A 20,575-nucleotide genomic window follows, 5' to 3' on the forward strand; every position below is an offset into this window, starting at 1 on the left:
TCCAGAAGTTGGGCTTCAGTTCAGGCCTGAGAGACATATCCATACCCTCAAAGCCTCTAGACTAGTAATAATCGAAGATGCCTTTGACTTCTGACCAGCTTCACGGGCATTTGACCTGTGCAGTTGTGCAGGACTCCGTGCTCAGAAGGGCCCTGTGCTTGGTTTCATGCCCTGCTGTCATTGTGTTGACATGCTTAATGATTTCATCTCTGAACTTTGTTTTGTAAAATGAAGTCCAATGAACCGATGGAGCAAGGGAGAGGCGTGCGATGTGCCTGTCCATTGCAATTCCTTGCTTGCTGTTCACGGCCCAGGTGAACAGAGTCCCCGTGGGGCCACAGTCAAGGGAGTTTAGTGACACTCAAAGCAAGGTAGGTGCGCTATGTCTACAACTGAGTCGCTGGTGGCCCCAAGAGGCCATGCTTTCTGTTCAAACCAGAATGGAAGAATGCAGAAAGAAGATAGTGGTTTTCTAAGAAACATGACTGACCAAAGAACCCCATCATATCCTTTTTTACTCATGGGACTTCCCCATATTGACCAATCATTCACACTGAAAATGACGACGGAAGGAAAGGGAGAGAGAGGAGGATGCAGAGTTGCTTGTCCTTTTCAGCAGCCTCCTCAGTAAACCAAAGGCAGAGTGCACTCGGGGAACAGGTGTGTATTATGAAGTGAAATAAAAACAGTTGAGTTAGTTTTGAGTGGCACTTCCGCTGTTCTGGTAAGAACAAAAAAATATGTATATATAGGATACGAAATCAAAATTCTGTAATTTTGGTGATTCTGCATAGGAGTTAAATGCTCTTCTGTTTGCATTCAAAACTGGCATTGTACAATCTAAAGATGAACAGTAAAGCTCGGGCCAATCATTTAAAATTTTCGTTTTGCTTTACTTAGAATGACAGTAAATAGCAAATCAAAACCACCATGAGCCTATTTGACCCACCTCCTAGAGAAATGGAAATAAAAACAAAAATAAACAAATGGGACCTAATGAAACTTAAAAGCTTTTGCACAGCAAAGGAAACCATAAACAAGACGAAAAGACAACCCTCAGAGTGGGAGAAAATATTTGAAAATGAAGCGACTGACAAAGGATTAATCTCCAAAATATACAAGCAGCTCATGCAGCTCAATATCAAAAAAACAACCCAATCCAAAAATGGGCAGAAGTCTAAATAGACATTTCTCCAAAGAAGATATACAGATTGCCAACAAACACATGAAAGGATGCTCAACATCATTAATTATTAGACAAATGCAAATCAAAACTACAATGAGGTATCACCTCACACCGGTCAGAATGGCCATCATTAAAAAAATCTACAAACAATAAATGCTGGAGAGGGTGTGGAGAAAAGGGAACCCTCTTGCACTGTTGGTGGGAATGTAAATTGATACAGCCACTATGGAGAACAGTATGGAGGTTCCTTAAAAAACTAAAAATAGGGGGCTTCAATTGGGCAATTGGGATTGACATGTATACACTGATGTGTATAAAATTGATGCCTAATAAGAACCTGCAATATAAACAAACAAACAAACAAAACAACTAATACTAAACTTTCATTGGGTTATTTGTATGGAAATATGTTAATATAAATGTTTCAGACATTACATGAAATTTCTAAAAATCTTATATGTTCTGGTATAATGTTATAAGTCATAATCCTAGTTATTACCTTAAAATGTATATCTCAGAAATAACTAATTTTCTTGTCAACTGCATTATTATGAACTTTCATCAAATTTTTAACTGTGGTCACTTTTAAGTCTTTTGTCATTTACAGACAGTTCTGTGTGTACTCTGATGCTTTTGCAAATATGTTCCTATAAAAGGGTTTCATCTTTAAGAAATTCATGGAAAAGACTCTGACAAGTACAGGTTTCTGGTAACTGACTGTACTGTTGAACTGAATGAATAAGCAGAACTGAATTTTCAGAACTCTAATGAAAAACTGATGAACTCATAAAAGTGCTAACAAAAGATCAAGATGAAAAAAAAAATTAATTACATGGGACTGAGTGAACTGATGAGGATGAGTATAATTTTTGTGACTTCCTGTCTGAATTAAAAAAAAAAAATCCAACAAGGACTCAGAGGCAAAGAATATACAAATCAATTTTCACTGCAAAGTAAAGGAGCTGTTACAGTGGAGGATTACTGGACTGAATGTCAATATTATGACATAGTATGAGTGTGTTTCATGTTTGGTAATTGCAATCATTGTTGCTTTTGTTGTGGTCATCCATGTACAATGCTTGGTGTCAGTCTACTTATCTCTTGTAAAAATAAAATACAGTATGTGTGTGTGAAAAAAAAAAAAACCTTAATTAAAAAAAAACTAAGAACTTTCACCATAAAATAAAATAAAATAAAATGAATGTACTCAAGTTCAAGAATAAAATTAGGAAATTGTTCTCAAAAATAAATAAATAAATAAGGGGCTTCCCTGGTGGCGCAGTGGTTGAGAATCTGCCTGCCAATGCAGGGGACACAGGTTCGAGCCCTGGTCTGGGAAGATCCCACATGCCGCGGAGCAACTAGGCCCGTGAGCCACAATTACTGAACCTGCGCGTCTGGAGCCTGTGCTACGCAACAAGAGAGGCCGTGATAATGAGGCCCGCGCACCGCGATGAAGAGTGGCCCCCGCTTGCCGCAACTAGAGAAAGCCCTCGCACAGAAACGAAGACCCAACACAGCCATAAATAAATAAATAAATAAATAAACAAAAAAAACAACTAAAAATAGAACTACCATATGACCCAGCAATCCCACTACTGGGCATATACCCTGAAAAAACCATAATTCAAAAAGAGACATGTACCACACTGTTTATTGCAGCACTATTTACAATAGCCAGGACATGGAAGCAACCCAAGTGTCCATCGACAGATGAATGGATAAAGAAGATGTGGCACGTATATACAATGGAATATTACTCAGCCATAAAAAGAAACGAAACTGAGTTATTTGTAGTGAGGTGGATGGACCTAGAGTCTGTCATACAGAGTGAAGTAAGTCAGAAAGAGAAAACAAATACTGTATGCTAAGACTTATATATGGAATCTAAAAAAAAAAAAAAAGAAAGGTTCTGAAGAACCTAGGGGCAGGACAGGAATAAAGACTCAGACGTAGAGAATGGACTTGAGGACATGGGGAGGGGGAAGGGTAAGCTGGGACAAAGTGAGAGCGTGGCATAGACATATATACACTACCAGATGTAAAATAGATAGCTAGTGGGAAGCAGCCGCATAGCACAGAGAGATCAGCTCGGTGCTTTGTGACCACCTAGTGGGGTGGGATAGGGGGGTGGGATAGGGAGGGTGGGAGGGAGATGCAAGAGGGAGGGGATATGGGGATGTATGTATACATGTAGCTGATTCACTTTGTTATACAGCAGAAACTAACACAACATGGTAATGCAATTATACTCCAATAAAGATGTTAAAAAACAAAACAAAACAAAAAAACACCCTGACAAGTTGAGAGCGAGACTACAGAAGAAAGGAAAAAACTTTCTATTTTAGGACTTTTAATGGCACCTTCTTCCTTTCGAACAAGGGGCTCTCTACTTTCATTTTGCACTGGGTCCTCCAGATTACCTAGGCAGTTCTGTTTCTGACAGAAGACACATAGAAAGTGAATACTAGGTGTTTTAAAAAAAAATGTTCCATGATCACAGATCTCATGATTCACTCAAGAAGAACTGCTCTGTGAATGCTGCAGAGCCTCGTGTTTTATTTGGGTGCTGTGTGGGGCTGGGCATGTGCTGTGACGCTCCGTGGGTGGAGGGTGGTGTCGTGGAGGCCACGTGGATGTATTTCCTACATGAACGTGGATAAGTGGCTTATCCCAGGATGTCTTCTTTTCTATTTTATTTATTTATTTTTTTACTTATTTATTTTTATTGAGGTATAGTTGATTTACCATGTTGTGTTAGTTTCAAGTGTACAGCAAAGTGATTCAGTTATACACACACACACACACACACACACACACATATTCTTTTTCAGATCCTTTTCCATTATAGGTTATTATGAGATACTGAGGCTGTTTTCTTAATCTGCAAAATGGCAATAACACATGCTTTGCCCATTGGTCAGGGGTTCCAGTAAAATAATGGATATAAAGATATTTTGAAAACTGTAAAGTGTTGTGCGTGGATAAAGTACTTTATAATTTTTGGTATTATTTAAAAACCACAAAGCAGGAATCATGAACACTGCTATCTTTGTCCCCTCCGATTTGCGAATTAATTTTGAATGAATTCCTGCCAAGTTTGCATAAATCCAAATTCATTTCTTTTTTTCTTTGACACAAATCTGTTAATAACTGTTTGGAAGACAGTATGGAACTTCAATATATTCACAACCTTTTGTCCCCCTTTGTAGACATGCAATACACATCGATGTTTTTAAAGGCAAGAGTGGTTTGGCAGAAGTTAGAAAAGTTTTACCCTATAGAAAAAAAGCAAAATATAAAGTAGTTTATACAGTATTCTGTGATTACACAGCTGTCAAACCTGTGTATAGACAAATGACAAGGGAATAAACCAAAAGCCCAACAATTAGATAAACAACTTGGTACAGAGGACAAATGAACCCTAATCACATAGGGTTCTATCATAACATGGTCTACTTTTTTTATCACACAGTTTGGATAACTTCTGGATTCAAACATGTTTCTCTAAATGTAACAACTGCTCACAGGCCAAGTCTGATTGATCAACCCGCTGAGACCACAGCAATTGTACTAATCATATCCCTCCAATACCAGCATTATAAATAGTTCTCTGTCATATAGTGAGGACTTTGTCATAAATGATAGACTGATACTGTAGAATAATGGTTGTACTGGGAGGGAAATCATTTCTGCCCATGACCTTGGGGAAGGAATTTCTCGTAGCATGGACCTTGGGGAAGGAACTTCTCAGCATGGACCTCAGTTTCTCCATTTGTCCTTGGAATGGAGTGGACCATGAACTCTAAAGGGCCATCCAGCACCAACATTCTGTGTTTTGATGGCTTTGATGCGACTTTCAAAGCCTCATTGCCAATGTCACCTTCAGGACCATCTGAAAGAGGAGATGCATAGACATGGGGACATTCAGCATGGGCGGGTTCCGTGTGCCAATGTGACACAACAGATCTGGGCTCTCAATACCTGTTCCAGGTTCACACCAGCACAGCAGCTGACCTGTGAATGTCTGTTGAACACCGAATTATGGTTTCATAGTTTACACCTCATTTAATCCTCCTTTTAGACTGCAAGCACTTTAAAGAGAGGCTCATCAAATTCCTCTCTCCCTTCCCATAGCCCCTAGCACACCCACAGGGCCTGGCACATGGTAGGAGCTCAGTAGATGAGAATTCCAACATTTTGAGAAGACTTAAATGATGATCAACACCAAATTTGTTGAGATAGATATTCTCACTCATGAAGGACCCCAGCTTGCCCAGATCAGTCCTGGTGGATGTCTGCTGCCCACCAGTGGGAGGAATAGGGGTACAACTTGTGCTTTCCGGGGAAGATGTGCAAACTGGAAACTGTCAAGTCCCAGAAACTGTCAAGTCCCATACCTTATGGCTTCAGGCTTTTCCTTGCTTTGCAGTCCTATCTGAAATGGCATTTGGAATATACCCTTTGAGCCAGCAATGAAAAATTGTGAGAGGCCGTTAGTAGCAGCTGCATTAAGAATAGCCTCAAACTGGAAACACCCCAATGTCCATCATCAGGAGAATGGGCAAACAAAATGTGCTGTATCCTTATTAGAAAAACTACTAGGCAATAAAAAGGAGCAAACTACATGGATGGATCTTAAAAGCACATAAAGTGAAAGAAGCCAGACACAAAAGAGTCCATACTGAATGATTCCATTTAAATGCAGTTCCAAAACAGACAAAATGGATGTAGAGTGAGAGAAATCAGAACAGTGATTGCCAGGGTAGGGGTGGGGTGGGGCAGTTTGACTGGAAAGGATACAAAGGGACCCTCTCTCTGGTGTGATGGTTATGTTTTCTATCTTGACTGGGCTGGTAGTTACTTAGGTTCCATTTGTCAAAACTCATTGAACTGTACACTTAAAAAATCTGTCCATTGTATTGTTTGCTACATTAACCCTCAATTCACCTCCTCTCCCCCCAGTACTTGGAGCTGAAGTTTTCTTAGCCTTTCAATGGTTGGCTGTCTCCCGGCTCAGATACTGGGAGGGGAAGTTGTGATTTCCGCAGCTGTGACCACACTGCAGATTTCCTCACATCCGCCTGGGGTGGCTCCAGCACGTGGCCCATTTCTCATGCAGGCACTTTGCTGGCTCTCTGGGAACACCTGTCTCTCCCTGGGCTCTCCTGGGGCCCATGCAAGACGCTCATCCTTCTTCCGTTCAGCAATTCTTCAGATCTCAAATTCTCTCTGCGTTTTCTCTTCTCCAAGCTAATCCTCAGTTTTTTCCATTCGTGCTTCACTGAACATGGTTTCCAAATCCTTCCTCCTCGGAGTGTCCCTCCCCTGGATCCGATCCAGCTGCCCGGGGCCCATTTAAATGATTCTCTGACTGCTTGGGCTGACAGCTCGACTTCTACTTCCCAAGTGATTGCAGCAGGAGGAGACAGGCTACGAGCCTTTGTCTGCGTAACCCAACAGGTTAAACTTTTTTTGTTTTTTAAGGGAGAAGACAAATGAAAGCGTGGTGGGTATTCCACAAAGGCTCCTGTGAATGATTGACATACATTTAAGCGGACGGCATATTTGTGCGATGCCAGGGGGCTGATACATTAATAGATATAATTTGTAGGCTCCCAAGGAGAGGTTAAAGAGGGGAACACGGATTCCTTTGAGCTGACTTGGTGCTCCCATGTCATCTGTCCCAACCTTAATCAAGTTATCATATCAACCCAGTGTGTCCTGGACCCCAGCTCTCTGTCTGAATGAGGAAAAAATCTGCAGACAAATTTCTAGCAGCAGGAAGTTGGTGCTCTCCTGCGAGGCTAGATAAAAAGTACCTGTAACCTCTCCAGGCCTCCCTCCTGCTCCTGCTGGGAGCTCAGTTCAAGTGGCTCCCTTATTTGATTACGCCTCTCAGGCCTTCTCTGGTGTAGGTATCCAATTCACTGCTGTGCCCACTGGCTCCCTACGAAGCAGAAAACATTAGAGTCACTCTTTTGCGAAATTATGGGGAAGCTGAGGGGGCCAAGCGCTTGTGGTGTGTGTGTGTGTGTGTGTGTGTGTGTGTGTGTGTTTGTGTGTGGAGACACACAGATATGGATAAAGAGAGGAATGCTGTTTGTTAGCAAATGTGGCATTGATTTATACTCCCTTCCTTTAGTCACAGAGTAACTGAGTGGCATCTCCAAATTCTCACGATAAAAAAAAAAAGAGGTAGCAGAAAAAAAGAAAAAAAGACTCCTGCTAAGTGCTATATATCATTACCTTTTTTTTAGTGTTTGCAAAAGATTTAGAACATGCATAATTTACAATCAATGGACCAAATTATCCTATTGGATTTAATTTTCCTATGGATTTATTTGCTTCATGACTATATAATTCAAATTAGAGCGCTATATATTATTTTATAATGAATGTATGAATTATGATGGTATTTGAAACTGTTTTCATTCGAGTACTATTGGAATGATGCTGATGGGTTGGTGGATTTGTGCATCCATCTCTCCTACACGTTAATTTATGAGTGGACAAAAAAAGTGGAGGTGATACATGTTGTAGGGATGGGCCTACTCTACATTACCTTTTCTCTTTTTTTTTTTAAATTGATGGCAGATTATTATTTTTTAAAATTTATTTATTTTATTTATTTTTGGCTGCATCGGGTCTTCCGTTGCTGCGCGGGGGGCTTTCTCTAGTTGCGGCGAGCGGAGGCTACTCTTCGCTGTGGTGCGCGGGCTTCTCATTGCGGTGGCTTCTCTTGTTGCTGAGCACGGGCTCCAGGCGCGTGGGCTTCAGTAGTTGTAGGTAGCTCGCTGGCTCAATAGTTGTGCCTTGTGGGCTCTAGAGTCAGTAGTTGCGGCGCACGGGCTTAGTTGCTCCGCGGCATGTGGGATCTTCCCGGACCACGGCTCCAACCCGTGTCTCCTGCATTGGCAGGCGGAGTCTTAACCACTGCGCCACCAGGGAAGCCCTACGTTATCTTTAAAAAACTGGTTTTCTTTCAAAGAAAAACATGTATTTCCCCACACAATCACCAAAAAACAACCAAAAAACCCACTCCCCCACCCCACTGCCGCCAAAACTTGGCAAGGCAAGGCAGTATTTTGTATTCATTTCTGGAAATCTCAACCTAATCAAGGAAAATAATGGTACCATTTTTCATCTTCAGGTGCCCAAGACACCTGAGAATCCGGCCGAAGAGAAGCATTTTAAGATCGGCCTGTGGCTTCGGGCAGACGGGCACTGGCCAGGAGCTGGTAAGAGGGAACGCTCAGAGGGTGAAATTGGACTTGCCCGCGAGCTGAGGACGGTGCTGGGCTGGTGAGACATCGAGTTAACGTCCATCCATGCATTCCTAAGGGGGGGCGGGGAAGGAAACACACCATCCGAACTCAAGAGGCCTATTGATTTATCCCCGTTAGCAGGCAGGACCCTTGAGAAGCCCATGCCTTGGGGCTCGTTAGCATCTTTACTGCGAGAAGACCGCGCAGCGGCGAGTTCCCACGGGGGCCGGGAGTCAGCGGGGCGCTGGGCGCGGGCCGGGAGGCGGCGGCTTTTCTTAAAGGCCTCCACAGACTCGGCTGGAATCGCAAGGGTTAAAGAGACCTCGCCGCACAGAGGGGCGCCCCGGCGGTAATCGGGAAATAAATTTGATTTTCTGAATTCTTTGGCAGCTGGTGACAAAGGGCCAGGTACGGCGCGCGGCGGGGTGGATCCGTGCAGAGGCGGCCGCCCGGCGGGGCGCACGGGCCTGGGGCGCACAAAAGCGGCCGCCGGCGCACAAAGGCCGGCCCGGGGCTCCGGGCTGTCCGCCCGCCCCGCCGCTGGGCCGGCTGCAGAGGGGCTGAGTCCCAGGACACCAACTGGCTTCATCCTGGAACTCCAAGGGCCTTCTGCTGGGGCCACAGGCAGCAGGGGACTTCTAAAGTTTCAATCAGTTCATCAAGAAATGTCCACAACCCTTCGCCTAATTCAGCCTTTTGCTATGGTTTGGGAGGAATCACCAGAAATTCCCTGAAATTTCCCCAGATTCCTCCCGACTCAATGGGCTGGGCCCTCCCTTGTCTTTATTTATTGGATTCTCTTCGGTCATTTCCGAGTCTTGTCCTGTCTGTAAGTTTCTTGAAGGGAAGTGGTGGACCTTATTCTTCCCTTGGTGACAAAGCTGAAGTGCTAGGGGAAACCCTGGGGAAATGTAGCTGCTAGGCCTCTAAGGGCAGGAATTAATGCTTTGTTCATTCATTCACTCATTCAAAAATATTTCCCGAGCGCTGCTCGCTGAACCCCCAGCCCTGTGCTGATCTCAGGATGTTTTCACCTCCTCTGGCTCCTGTCACATCTTGCTCCTAAGTCAGCTGCAGTAGCAGCACCTCCCAAACGCTACAGTGTCTCGTTCCCCCACCAGCCTAGAAAGCCCTGTTGGTAAAAGCACAGATTTGCTTCTCCTCAGACTTGAAGATGTGTGTGGGCCAGATTTCCTCAGCACCACTCTGGAATGTTCCTACAGCCAGTACCTCAGACACTAGCCAAACTTCGGTCTCGTTTCGTTCATGTCCAAAATGAGGCCGTCCATAACATTGATTTTAGAATATGTGTAGAGGATGTCAGGATTCCAGAAAAGCAAACTCTCGGAAAGGAACAAAATGTGTTAACTAACACACAGCTTACTAAGGCTCTTTCCACACTCTCTCTGAGCAAATCTGTACCTAAAAAGAAGTCCGATTAGCTTAGCTGCTATTAAAATACAAGTGGCCATTTTTTAAAGAAATTATAGATATGGGGCTCCCCTGCTAGATTAATTCTTCTTCTGGCTTCATTCTTTCGAGCAGATTCTTTTTTTTTTTTTAATTTTTATTTTATATTGGAGTATAGTTGATTTACAATGTTGAGTTAGTTTCAGGTGTACAGCAAAGTGATTTAATTATACATATATCTATTCTTTCTCAGATTATTTTCCCATGTAGGTTATTACAGAGTATTGAGTAGAGTTCCCTGTGCTATACTGTAGGTCCACGTTGACTATCTATTTTATATATAATAGTGTGTAAATGTTAATCCAAACCTCCTAAGGTTTGGTAACCATACTTTTCCCCTTTGGTAACCATAAGTTTGTTTTTGAAGTCTGTGAGTCTGTTTCTGTTTTGTAAATAAGTTCATTTGTATCATTTTTTTTAGATTCCACATATAAGTGCTATCATAGAATATTTGTCTTTCTGTGATTTACTTCACTTAGTATGATAATTTCCAGATCCATCCATATTGCTGCAAATGGCATTATTTCATTCATTTTTATGGCTGAGTTGGCAGTTTCTTTTACTTGACCCTTTCTCACAGAACCAACACTACCAAATAATAGTACCAAAGCCTCGTGTTATGTGCCCTTAGACTCTGTCTCAGGGGAGTCCTCTTTCCTGTTGGAGCCGTTCTATTTCAAGCTGATCCCTAATTAAATTCAGTGTAACTTGGGACCCATGTGTGTGAAGGTGGACCTGTGCCTGTGAGTAAGGTGTTTGCAATCAGCAGCGCAAAGCCTGGAAATGAGGCCTGAGTAAATGAGAGTCTAAATATAGAACAAGTACCCTAGGAGTTCTAGGAAGAGAAATTATTCTCCCCCCAGCACAGGGACAGCAACTTACCGTGCGTTTGTCTATGTCATGATGGAGTAGTGTGATGCTGATAGCAGAAGAATATAATTATCATACTCACAGGATGTCAGGTAAAGAAGATTCCAACTGCTTCATTGTATTAGTTATCTATTACTGCATAATAAGTTACCACAAATTCTGCGGAGTAGAACAACACCCATTTGTTATCCCACAGTTTCTGTGGGTCAGGAGTCTAGGGACAGATTGGCTGGGTCCCCCGTTTCAGGGTCTCTCGCAGGCTTTAATCCAGGAGTCAGCCAGGGCTGGGGTCTCATCTTCAGCTTGACTGGGGAAGGATCCACTTCCAAGCTCACGTGGTTGTGCACAGTTCCTTGGGGGTTGTTGGACTGAGGGCCTTGGCTCCTTGCAGGCCATCGGCCAGAGGCCACCCTCAGTTCCTTGCCCTGTGGACCTCTCTTACTCCATCAGAGCCAGCGAGGGAGACAGTCAATACAGAGAGTCTGCTAGGAAGGCGAGTGTTACAGTCTTGTATGGTGTCAGCATGGGAGTGACATCCCATCATCTTTGCTATATTCTGTTGGTCAGGAACAAGCCACAGCCTCGTCCACAATTGAAGGGAGCGGATTACACAAGAGTGTGGATACCAGAAGGTGTGAACCATGTGGGTCTCCTTAGAGTCTGTCCACCACATTCATTTCACCCACAAATAAACTGAGGCCCTAAGATGGGGATGTGCCCTGGTCACAATCTCAATGAGTTAGTCTAGTGGCTAGATAGTCATCTTGCTAGGATTTCTATTCTGTCTGGTGCTCTTTCCTAAATGGCATGCCTCCAAGATACAGGCTTAACACCTGTGAAGCCCCTGGTTCTGGAAAGCAGGCATGGTCTCTACACAGCCGTCTTTGACTACTGCCAGCTTAACACTCACTGCCCAGTAATCACTGTGTCCCCCACTAAGGAACTCAAGGAACCACAATTCCCCTGCCTCCACAAAATATCCCTAAACCAAAATGGTAGAAAGAATCCCATTTCCATATCAATTAAATGGGAAAATTTTGAGAATATCAGGATTTTCCTAGTCCCCTACTTCCACCCTGCCCCAACTCCTTTTAACAGATGAGAAAACTGAAACCTAGGAAGGAGAAGTAATTTATTCAAGCCCCATGGACACAGCCCAGTTCTCTTTCTTTTTGACACATATAAAGTATCAGAGAGAAGGTATTGGCTTGAGCAAGCAACCATAGGAGGGGGTGGCACACAGGACAACTGGAACCAGGACTCAAAGGCCTCAGGGTCAATCCTGTCCCATCCCTCCACTGCAGACAGAGCTCCAGGACCCCAGCCCCACCCAGGCCCTGAGACCAAAAGGAAAACCATCAAATAAACAGCAGTCCTCATCCCATCAGGCTGTGTTGCCTTTTGAGGGAAAAAAAAACAACAACAACTGCTCAGATCATAAATTCTGGACATGCAAAGGCCTCTTAAACAGCTAGTTCCCCAGGGACCACGTATCACTGACAGATAGAGCACAGTGTAATAGGACTCTAGCTTTGCCTCTCTAATTTCAGTAGGACTACAATTCCCACCACAAGAAGTGGAAGTTATGTCTAATTTGACATGAAGAGAGAGAGAGAGAGATTGAGATTCTTTCTTCTGGGTCGAAGTCTTTGTCTCACCTCCTCTCTGCACTGGAGAGAAAAAGTAGTATTTTCTGATCTCCAGTCACTGCGTTTGGCCAAACAGCGTCCCATGAAGCCATTAACAAAATCTCCTCTACCTGTGCTCTTATCAAAGCGGCCTCCGGCTGCATTCTTCTTCCATGGTCCTCAGAGGGTAACTGGAGGAACAAGTGAAACAGGGTATAATGAGTTCTGTGCCTGTCCATGTTGAGTTTAGAAGCCCTAAGTTGTCTCCTTGCTGGCTTTGAAGAGCTGAAATCACTCCATTTGTTGGAATAGTTCAGAGAATACGAAGAGTTTGTGCCTTGGACCAGCTCACTAAGTAGTGCTGATCCTGGGCTGCCTTTGAGTTTTATTTCCTGGGTCCAAATGGACTTTTTTTTTTTTAATTTTAAAATTATTTTTAAAAATTGAAGTATAGTTGATGTACAATGATTCAGGTGTACAGCAGTTTATATATATATATGTATATGTATATATATATATATTCTTTTCCATTATAGGTTGTTACAAGACATTGAATATAGTTCCCTGTGCTATACAGTAGGTCCTTATTGTTTATCTATTTTATATACAGAAGTGTATCTGTTAATCCTGAATTCCCAATTTATCCCTCCCCCCTTTCCCCTTTGGTAACCATAAGTTTGTTTTCTATGTCTGTGAGTCTTATTTCTGTTTTGTAAATAAGTTCAACCAAATAGACTTTCTGAAGGCACCTGTTGTCCGACAGAAATCAGAAGTAGAATTCAGAAAAATAGCCATCAAATCGTTTGGGAAGAAATAGAGAACTTACACTTATTTTAACAATAAGATGGTCTCTCCTGGGATGCATAACTGATTTGGTGGAAATGTTTCTGTTTTAACTAAAGTCCACTTGAGTATTAGAATAACAGGGATTGATTTTCAGGGCCTTTTAGACTCTGGGACCTCACTGTTTTCTGAATGTGGACTGTCAGGTCTCCATCCCTTTGCACATGCTGTTCTTTATACCTGGAGTAGCTTCCACCTTCCTCTTTCCGACAAACTTCCTACCCACCTGGTAGGGTGCAGCTCCCTCCTCGGTGAAGCCTGTGGACGTTCCTGATGCCCCCACTCCCCTCGCTCTGCACAGAGACGGTTGCCTTCCATTCTGGATGCTCACAGCCCTTCTTTGTAGCCCTATCTGGATATTGACAACTTCTGCCCTGGGGAGACTGATACAGCAGGAGAGCAGGGATGTTGTCTTGTTCATTTCATCTTCCTTTTTGTAGACCTTACACAACTCATAGTGGCACAAGTTGGATGGGTGGATGAATTGGTAAATTGCTTTAAGGAATATGTCTTTGACTTGGTTATTTTGAATTTTTGTTAATAAATTGCCTACTAGCATTCCTGGGCATACGCAGTCAGCATTGAAATGATATAGAGCTGCTACGTGCAGATATGAACTTTGAAGAGGACAAAGACTTGCAGGTGGAAATATAGTGCAAATGAGTCAGAGCCCCCTCGGAGATCAAAAGGAGATTGCAGCCCTATTATCCCATGTTCTTAGTCATTCCCTGTATTTACTGAGCACTCAATGTGTCTACACAGCATGCTAGGGGCTTTACAGAGACTACCACAAAATCCCTTTAAGGTTCTATTATGCTCATTTTACAGATGAGAAAACTGAGGCACAGAGATCAAGTAAGTTGCCCCAGGTCACCTACCTGGTGATGGAGGCAAGTGTTAGCCTGAGCTGGCTGACTCCAGAGCCCAGCTCGCCACCTCTAAAGGGTCACAGAAGCTTTGTCCCCGGTGTGCATTGGCTGTAATTGAGGGTCTCTGGCACACTAGTTCCTGCTCCCATTGCTCCCAGTGCATGAATGAAAGCGATCGGGTCTCCATCCTCGAAGTTCTGTAGGGAGGGGTGGAGGTGGGAGCTCAGACAAGCACACAAGTTACTATAACGCAGGATGAAACTACAGTGTCACCAAGAAACAGGACATGCTATGGAGGATGGTTCAGGAAGGCATCTTATAGAAGATGAGTCTTGAAGGATGGGGAGGATATCAACAGATCATTGGGGAGGGATCCAGATAGAGGCTAGAACCAGCGGGGAGAAGGGGGGCAAGTACCAGCCAAGGGGAAGGAGGCTGGGAGGTGAGGCGGGGCCAGCTCATGGAGGGTCCAGCTATCTGCCTGGAGGATGCAGCCAATCTGGTAAGCACTGACAGGGGCTAGTTTAAATAAGCAAGAAGAACCTGCAGTCCAGATGGTTGAAGCTGAGCCTAGTGGGGCTGAAGCTCTAACTACTAGCTTCATGTCTCTGTTAATTGAGTTCCAAACTTGTCCCTCCTTTCTGAGGTTTCTGTCTTCACTATCGGTTTCTAACAATCCTCTGCTCTGGCTCCCATATCCCCTACTCACCGCCCCCGCCCCATTATCTCCTAATTTTGATTTGAGAGTTCTCAGTACTCTTCATAGATTTGCAGGTGGTTAATAACTTGCCGGGAATCTCCCTGTCCCAGCTCTGTGATCACCCTCTCATTCGCCCTAGCTGCTCTTCTGCGCCCCCAGTAGCACTCAGCCATGGAGCTCCAAGTTTTAAATATCACACAAATGGTCCTTCTGGCCTCTCAGCCTATGTAAACATTATTAAAATCCCATTGTCTATAAACTGAGTAGACTCACTCATGAGAATCCACTTAATGTCTTTAGAAGGAAGCACTGTTCAAAAGTTCACCCTACAAGGTGTTCGTGGGAAGAGGCTCAAGTCTACCATTCCTGTGGCAGGTCACCCTCCACCTCTGCCCGAATGTGTCCAGTGGTCATGTTCACCGTCTTTGGCACCTTTCTTCCTTCCCAGTGTCGCTAGCTGGGACGGGTCCAAACCCACTGGGGAAGCTGAGGCCACACCTCAGGAACTCGGTACCCCTCCTTCTCCTCTCGGGCCTGTGGCTTCTGCTGACTCATGCCTTCCACTCCCTGTGGTTCAGGGAGATTGTACAACAATCCAAACATTCTTTGAAGGGGGTGACTTGCTTATTCATCTTTGAATCCACTCAGCGTGGTGCCCGACACACAGGAGTTATTCAGTAAGTGTTTATTGACTTGCTTCTTTCCAGTCCACCAGACTTCATGGCCTTGACTCCATTCCCCTGAACTCCTCTGCTGGTCTGATCCACAGGACTGGACTCGGGCATCCTGGCTCCCATCACTTGGCTTTGTGGGTCTTGTTTCCCAACGTAATCATTAGCTTAGCTCTGTTCTGAACCTCCTCCCACTTTTCATGTCCCTCTAAAGCATAAAGCCTACAACTTGATTCTCAAAATAGAGACAGTGGGCTTTAAAATACTTTTTAAACTCCAAAGTGCTGTGCAAATGTAGAGAATACAATCAAAATGATGAGCTTTCTATGAAGGACCATAATGGTTAAGAGTGGAAGTAGGATGCTGGGATAAAGGAACAACTTTAAAACAAACAGACAAGGTAAATGACCATGAACTGAGTTTAGTAATCTTGGGAGAGTAATTCTCTTCTGGCTTAACAAATATTGATGAGATATATCTTGTATATTTTTAGTTGGAAAGCAAAATGAATTTCTTTCAGCAGTATATTTATGATTTCATTTCATCTACTTTCAAAAACTATTTGAGAAACATACAATAAGTTAACAGACAGGAAAGGAGAAAGAATTTATCTATTGGCTCCGGCTTTAAAACTCTGTGACCACTTTTCCTCTCTGTCTCTCCATTTATAACATTGGCAGGGAGGGGAGGGTTGGAACAGATAACCTGTAAAGTCCTTCCTGGCACTGATAGTCTATGGCTTATTGAGAAAACCAAGCCATTCTCTTTGATTCCTTACAGGGCTGAGTTCACTTTCCATGTGAACTCTCTTCCTGGAACACATCTCATTATTTGCCATTCTTTGTTAAGTGTAGTTTTCTCTGACTAGACCATGAGCCCTCCCAGGTCAGCACTGTGTCTTGTCCAGTTTCGTGCCATCCTGACTCAGGGCCTGGCACATAACAGACGCTCAGTGAATATTGTCAAATGAAGAGGTCCGAGGTGCTGACGACATCTCTGTCCTCAGGTGACTGAAAGGCTGGGCTGATGAATGAAACTGAACACTCATATACTTAGAAAGGACTTCTACCGGGAGAAAAAGATTTCAAACAGTCTGTCTGAAAACGTTCTTCAGGGGTCCTTTCCCAGGTCATCTGAGGCTGGTGAATAAGGTAAAGCTAAACGGGTAGCACAACTCCATTGGACACAGTATTTTCAGTTTGTATTAGTTTTCTGACTTCTTCTCAATTTAGCTGGTGTCTGGCCATCTTTGATCTCTGACAGAATTTTAACATCATAAGCATCTTCACAGGCTGATGGAGAAGAACCTACCATGTACTCCTAGCCACTCGTTCAGGAGTGCCTGGGGTGTTGTTGTTGGGTGGTTCATTATCTCATCTGAGCTAAGGTGATGTCAAGACATCATTTCTTAAGTGGAAAGCTCAGTCATTCATCCAGATGTTTTGTCTTTGAGGAGTAGAAACCCTGACCTTTGGTAACATAAAGTCCTTATCATGGAGTCCATTAACTTGAAGGCGTCAAAGAATATATACAGTGGTGAGACTGTACAAAGATTGCTGAGCTAGGGGACTGATTGAATGATTTCCTTCCCATCAGAACGACTGCCATGGTCTTAGCTTGGTCACTGTTTTTTGTTTGTTTGTTTGTTTTGTATTGTTTAGGGCAGCTTACATTACTGTTAGATTTACTTTCCCTTGTGAAAAATTATTTTCATTAATAGGGTCATTCAAATGGGAAACACTGAGAGAGGATGGTGCAGTTGGGCAGCAGTTAGCACGACAGCTCCTGCATCGGAGTCCTGGGTCTCATCTCCTTCGGGCCTGGAAAGGATCCTAGACAGCACAGGGTCCAAGATCTGTTGGCTGCTGGAGTCCTCGCCAAGGAAGTTCAATTCCTGAACAGATTCAGTGGGCAGAACGTTCTCTGTAAACCTAAGTCAAGAGTCTGGAAAACAGCCGGACAAGTGCTACGTCTTGCTTGACTGAGCAGATAGAATGAGAAGAAAAAATAAATAAAGAGAAGATGAGGATTGAAGCAATTCGAAAAGTAAAATTCAGAGGTAGAGAAATAGAAAGAGGGGAAATATTTTACTGGTCTAAAATTGAAGAAATGTAGACTTGAGTATATAGGGACTTGTGTCAATGTGTTCAGTCCTCTGGTTATATCAACAGGGGAGCTGAGGCTCAGAGAAGGGTCAGGACTGCCCGAGATCACACAGCTAGTTAAAGACGTACCTGAAATTGGAACCCAGGTCTCCTGGCTCCACGGCTGGTAACAGGACACCGTAAAGTTAGCCAAAACTTATTTTATTAAGATCATCTATGTTTATTTAATCAAGACAGAGAGTCAGGGAAGACAAAACAATTTAATTAGTTATGATTCACCAATTGGCCTTCAATTCCTTCTCCTCTTTTTTTCTCTGAAGAGTGTTTATTAAGGTTCAACTGGCCTCCCATTCTCTCTGAAACTTTGAGTCTTGCAAGAGGAAGAAACTCTAATCTTCTACTTTGTCTCTAGAGGAACCTATAAAAACACTTACTTGAGGTCTCACCATGGCAGCTCCTCAGAGAGTAAGATCTTATCCAAATCTGCTTTTCTTTTGAAGCCTTTTTTTCCAGTCTTTAAACATAAGACAATTCAAACATTCCTTGGGTAGCATATGCCTCTTTATTTGACTGGGTGGCAGATAATATTTTTGAAGAATTGACTGCTATATTCTTATTCCCCTCCCATCTCCATCTCCAGCAGACGTATGAACAGCTGAGATTTCCTTCTGCCCCAGGCCCTTCCTCTCTGGTCCAAACAGCTGGGGCCTAATCCCATCACTCACTGCTTTCAGGAAGGGTGTCTCAGACAAATGCAGAGAGCCATGCATCAATTCCTGCATGTCACTAGGGAATAGCAAGGGACAAAGATGGAAGAGTAACCAGGGTCAGCTTATGAGGACTTTAAATGCTGAATGAAAGAGTGTTTTCTTGAGCCTATAGGACTGGGATGGCCAGAGGAAGTCTTTAAAGTGGGAACACCATGATCAGATTTAGTGTTTAGAATAGACTGTGGTTGCACAGTAGATAGGGGTAGCAGACAGAGTTAGCAGTAGGGAGGCCAATACCAATCTGTTGTAGAGGTAATTGCAGAGGGAGAGGTGCTGATGGCTTGACCGGGGGCAGTTCCAATGAGGATAAAAGGGAGATGGATTCAATAGGAAAAAAAATAGAAGGGAGGATTGGAAGGACCTGGCTATGCTGAGTGTGGAGAGTGCAGGCATCTGTGAGGCCGGGGAGAGGAAATGAGGGAGGGAAGTTGAGGCAAATGAGAATTCTGGCCTGGGGGCTACAGCATATCCAGGGGAATATGGGGGGCAGAGGAATGCGGCAGGATGTGGTGCAGGGGTTGGGGGTAGGGTGAGAAGGAATGGCAAGTTCAGCTGTGGCGCATTTAAGGAGTTTGTGGGACATGCAGGTGGACAAGCCCTGTGGGGAGTTGGAAACCCAGGTCTGGGGTCAGGAGGGCCCACAGCCAAACATGCGGACTCGCAAACCAGGTGGTGATGGAAGCTGAAGGCAGGAGGTGCCGATGAGTTTATGCCTAAATGAACATCCAACGCCTTGACCATAGGGTCTGCGTCCTATGCACTGTCACTGTATTAATCTTTGTAAAGCACCACTCAGACCCAATTACCCTACCTCTACTTGCAAATACTCCTACATTTCTTATAAATTCAGCTGTCCTTTCTTGACTGTTTTAATTCTCGTGCTCATTCTCTTCTGTCTTCTTGGAATGCTTCTTCCATCTCTTCCGGCTGAAATGTTATCTATTCTTCCAAGAATCAAATGAAATCTTTCCTGGCCACCCCCATAAGTGATCCGTTGGATTCTTAGACCTTTTAGTTTAAATTGTGATAGAACTTTTGCTCTGTGACACGCCTTCACCCACCACCATCATCACACACCTTGTGACCCTCTCCAGCACCCCAAATTTTCACACTTTGTGCCTCAAGGAAGGGACACCTGTGCAGCATGCAGAGAGCAAGTAGGTCAGGTCTTGTATTTGAGTTTCAAAAGTCGAGGTTGTGGAGTTATGAGAAGCTGGATTTTGAGTTTGTGTTTTATATATGTAATTGATTTGGAAGACTAGATTAAAAACCAGGTTTCCTTACCCCTAGTTTAGAGGAAGAGTCTTCAGATTGGGAGAGGGGAGAGTTGGAGGAAACTTGATGAGGGAGGGAGGTTTATGGTGAAACTGCACAGCTCAGATTGAGACTTGAACCCTTTGTCTTTTAACTGAGATCACACACCTGGTCTCAGGACTTAATGAAGCTCAGGTTCTTTATGTCTCATCGCAGCAAGAATTCAGTGAGAGACAAAATGATAGGTAAGAAGTGGATTTATTTAGAGAGATAACACATTCCATAGACAGAGTGTGGGCCATCTCAGAAGGCGAGAGGCCCAAAATATGGGGTGGTTAGTTTTTATGGGCTGGGTAATTTCATAGGCTAACGAGTGGGAGGATTATTCAAACTATTTTGGAGAAGGAGTGGAGATTTCCAGGAATTGGGCCACCACCCACTTTTTGGCCTTTTATGGTCGGCCTCGGAACTGTCATGGCACCTGTGGGTGTGTCACTTAGCATATGCTAATATATTACAATCTGTGTATAATGAGGCTCCAGGTCTACTGGAAGTTGAATCTTCCACAATCTTGGACCTAGTTGGTTCTAACCAGTTTCTGTCACGTCCTCAAGGGCTATGTCATTCTTTTAAAGGTTATGCCCTCCCCCCTTCCCTCCTGTTTCAAACGGATTTGGGGTGAGAGAACCAGGCCTGGAGGGACCACTGAGACAGAAGAGGAATCAGCCTCCAGGGATCAGGCAGGCTCTGCTTTGGTGGGCACGGGCGCTGGCAGCCAGAGTGGTTCTGCAGACCACCCCGTCTCCATCCCAGCCAGTCTCCATCCCACCACATTGTGGGTGTCGAGGAGCCCCAGCCGCTGTCCTTCCTGTTGGACCACTGCCATGGACGATCAGGAACCACTCCTGTCAATGCCCAGAGAGTTTGCATAGTCCCTATCT

At 43.9% G+C, this 20,575-nt stretch overlaps 1 protein-coding gene across 2 annotated transcripts in view; it reads left to right on the forward strand.

The window, feature by feature from the left end:
- Positions 1-19,861, forward strand: part of LOC309629367 (uncharacterized protein) — a 38,408-nt gene extending 18,547 nt beyond the window's left edge. The window contains exons 2-3 of one of the 2 annotated variants that reach the window (XR_014245018.1): positions 8,340-8,491; positions 8,593-8,805. Coding sequence is in view for 1 of the 2 variants with exons in the window: in XM_082393404.1 (XP_082249530.1) it covers positions 8,340-8,427; positions 8,845-9,188 (432 nt within the window). In the remaining variant the exon portion in view is untranslated. Of the gene's footprint in view, positions 1-8,339; positions 8,492-8,592; positions 8,806-8,844 lie in introns of those variants that run through there. The other variant, XM_082393404.1, reaches the window with a different exon arrangement.
- The last annotated feature ends 714 nt before the right edge of the window (positions 19,862-20,575 follow it).

This window comes from Balaenoptera borealis (genome assembly GCF_965194805.1).
Source record: "Balaenoptera borealis genome assembly, chromosome: 5".
In the NCBI taxonomy this organism is placed as follows: domain Eukaryota; kingdom Metazoa; phylum Chordata; class Mammalia; order Artiodactyla; family Balaenopteridae; genus Balaenoptera; species Balaenoptera borealis.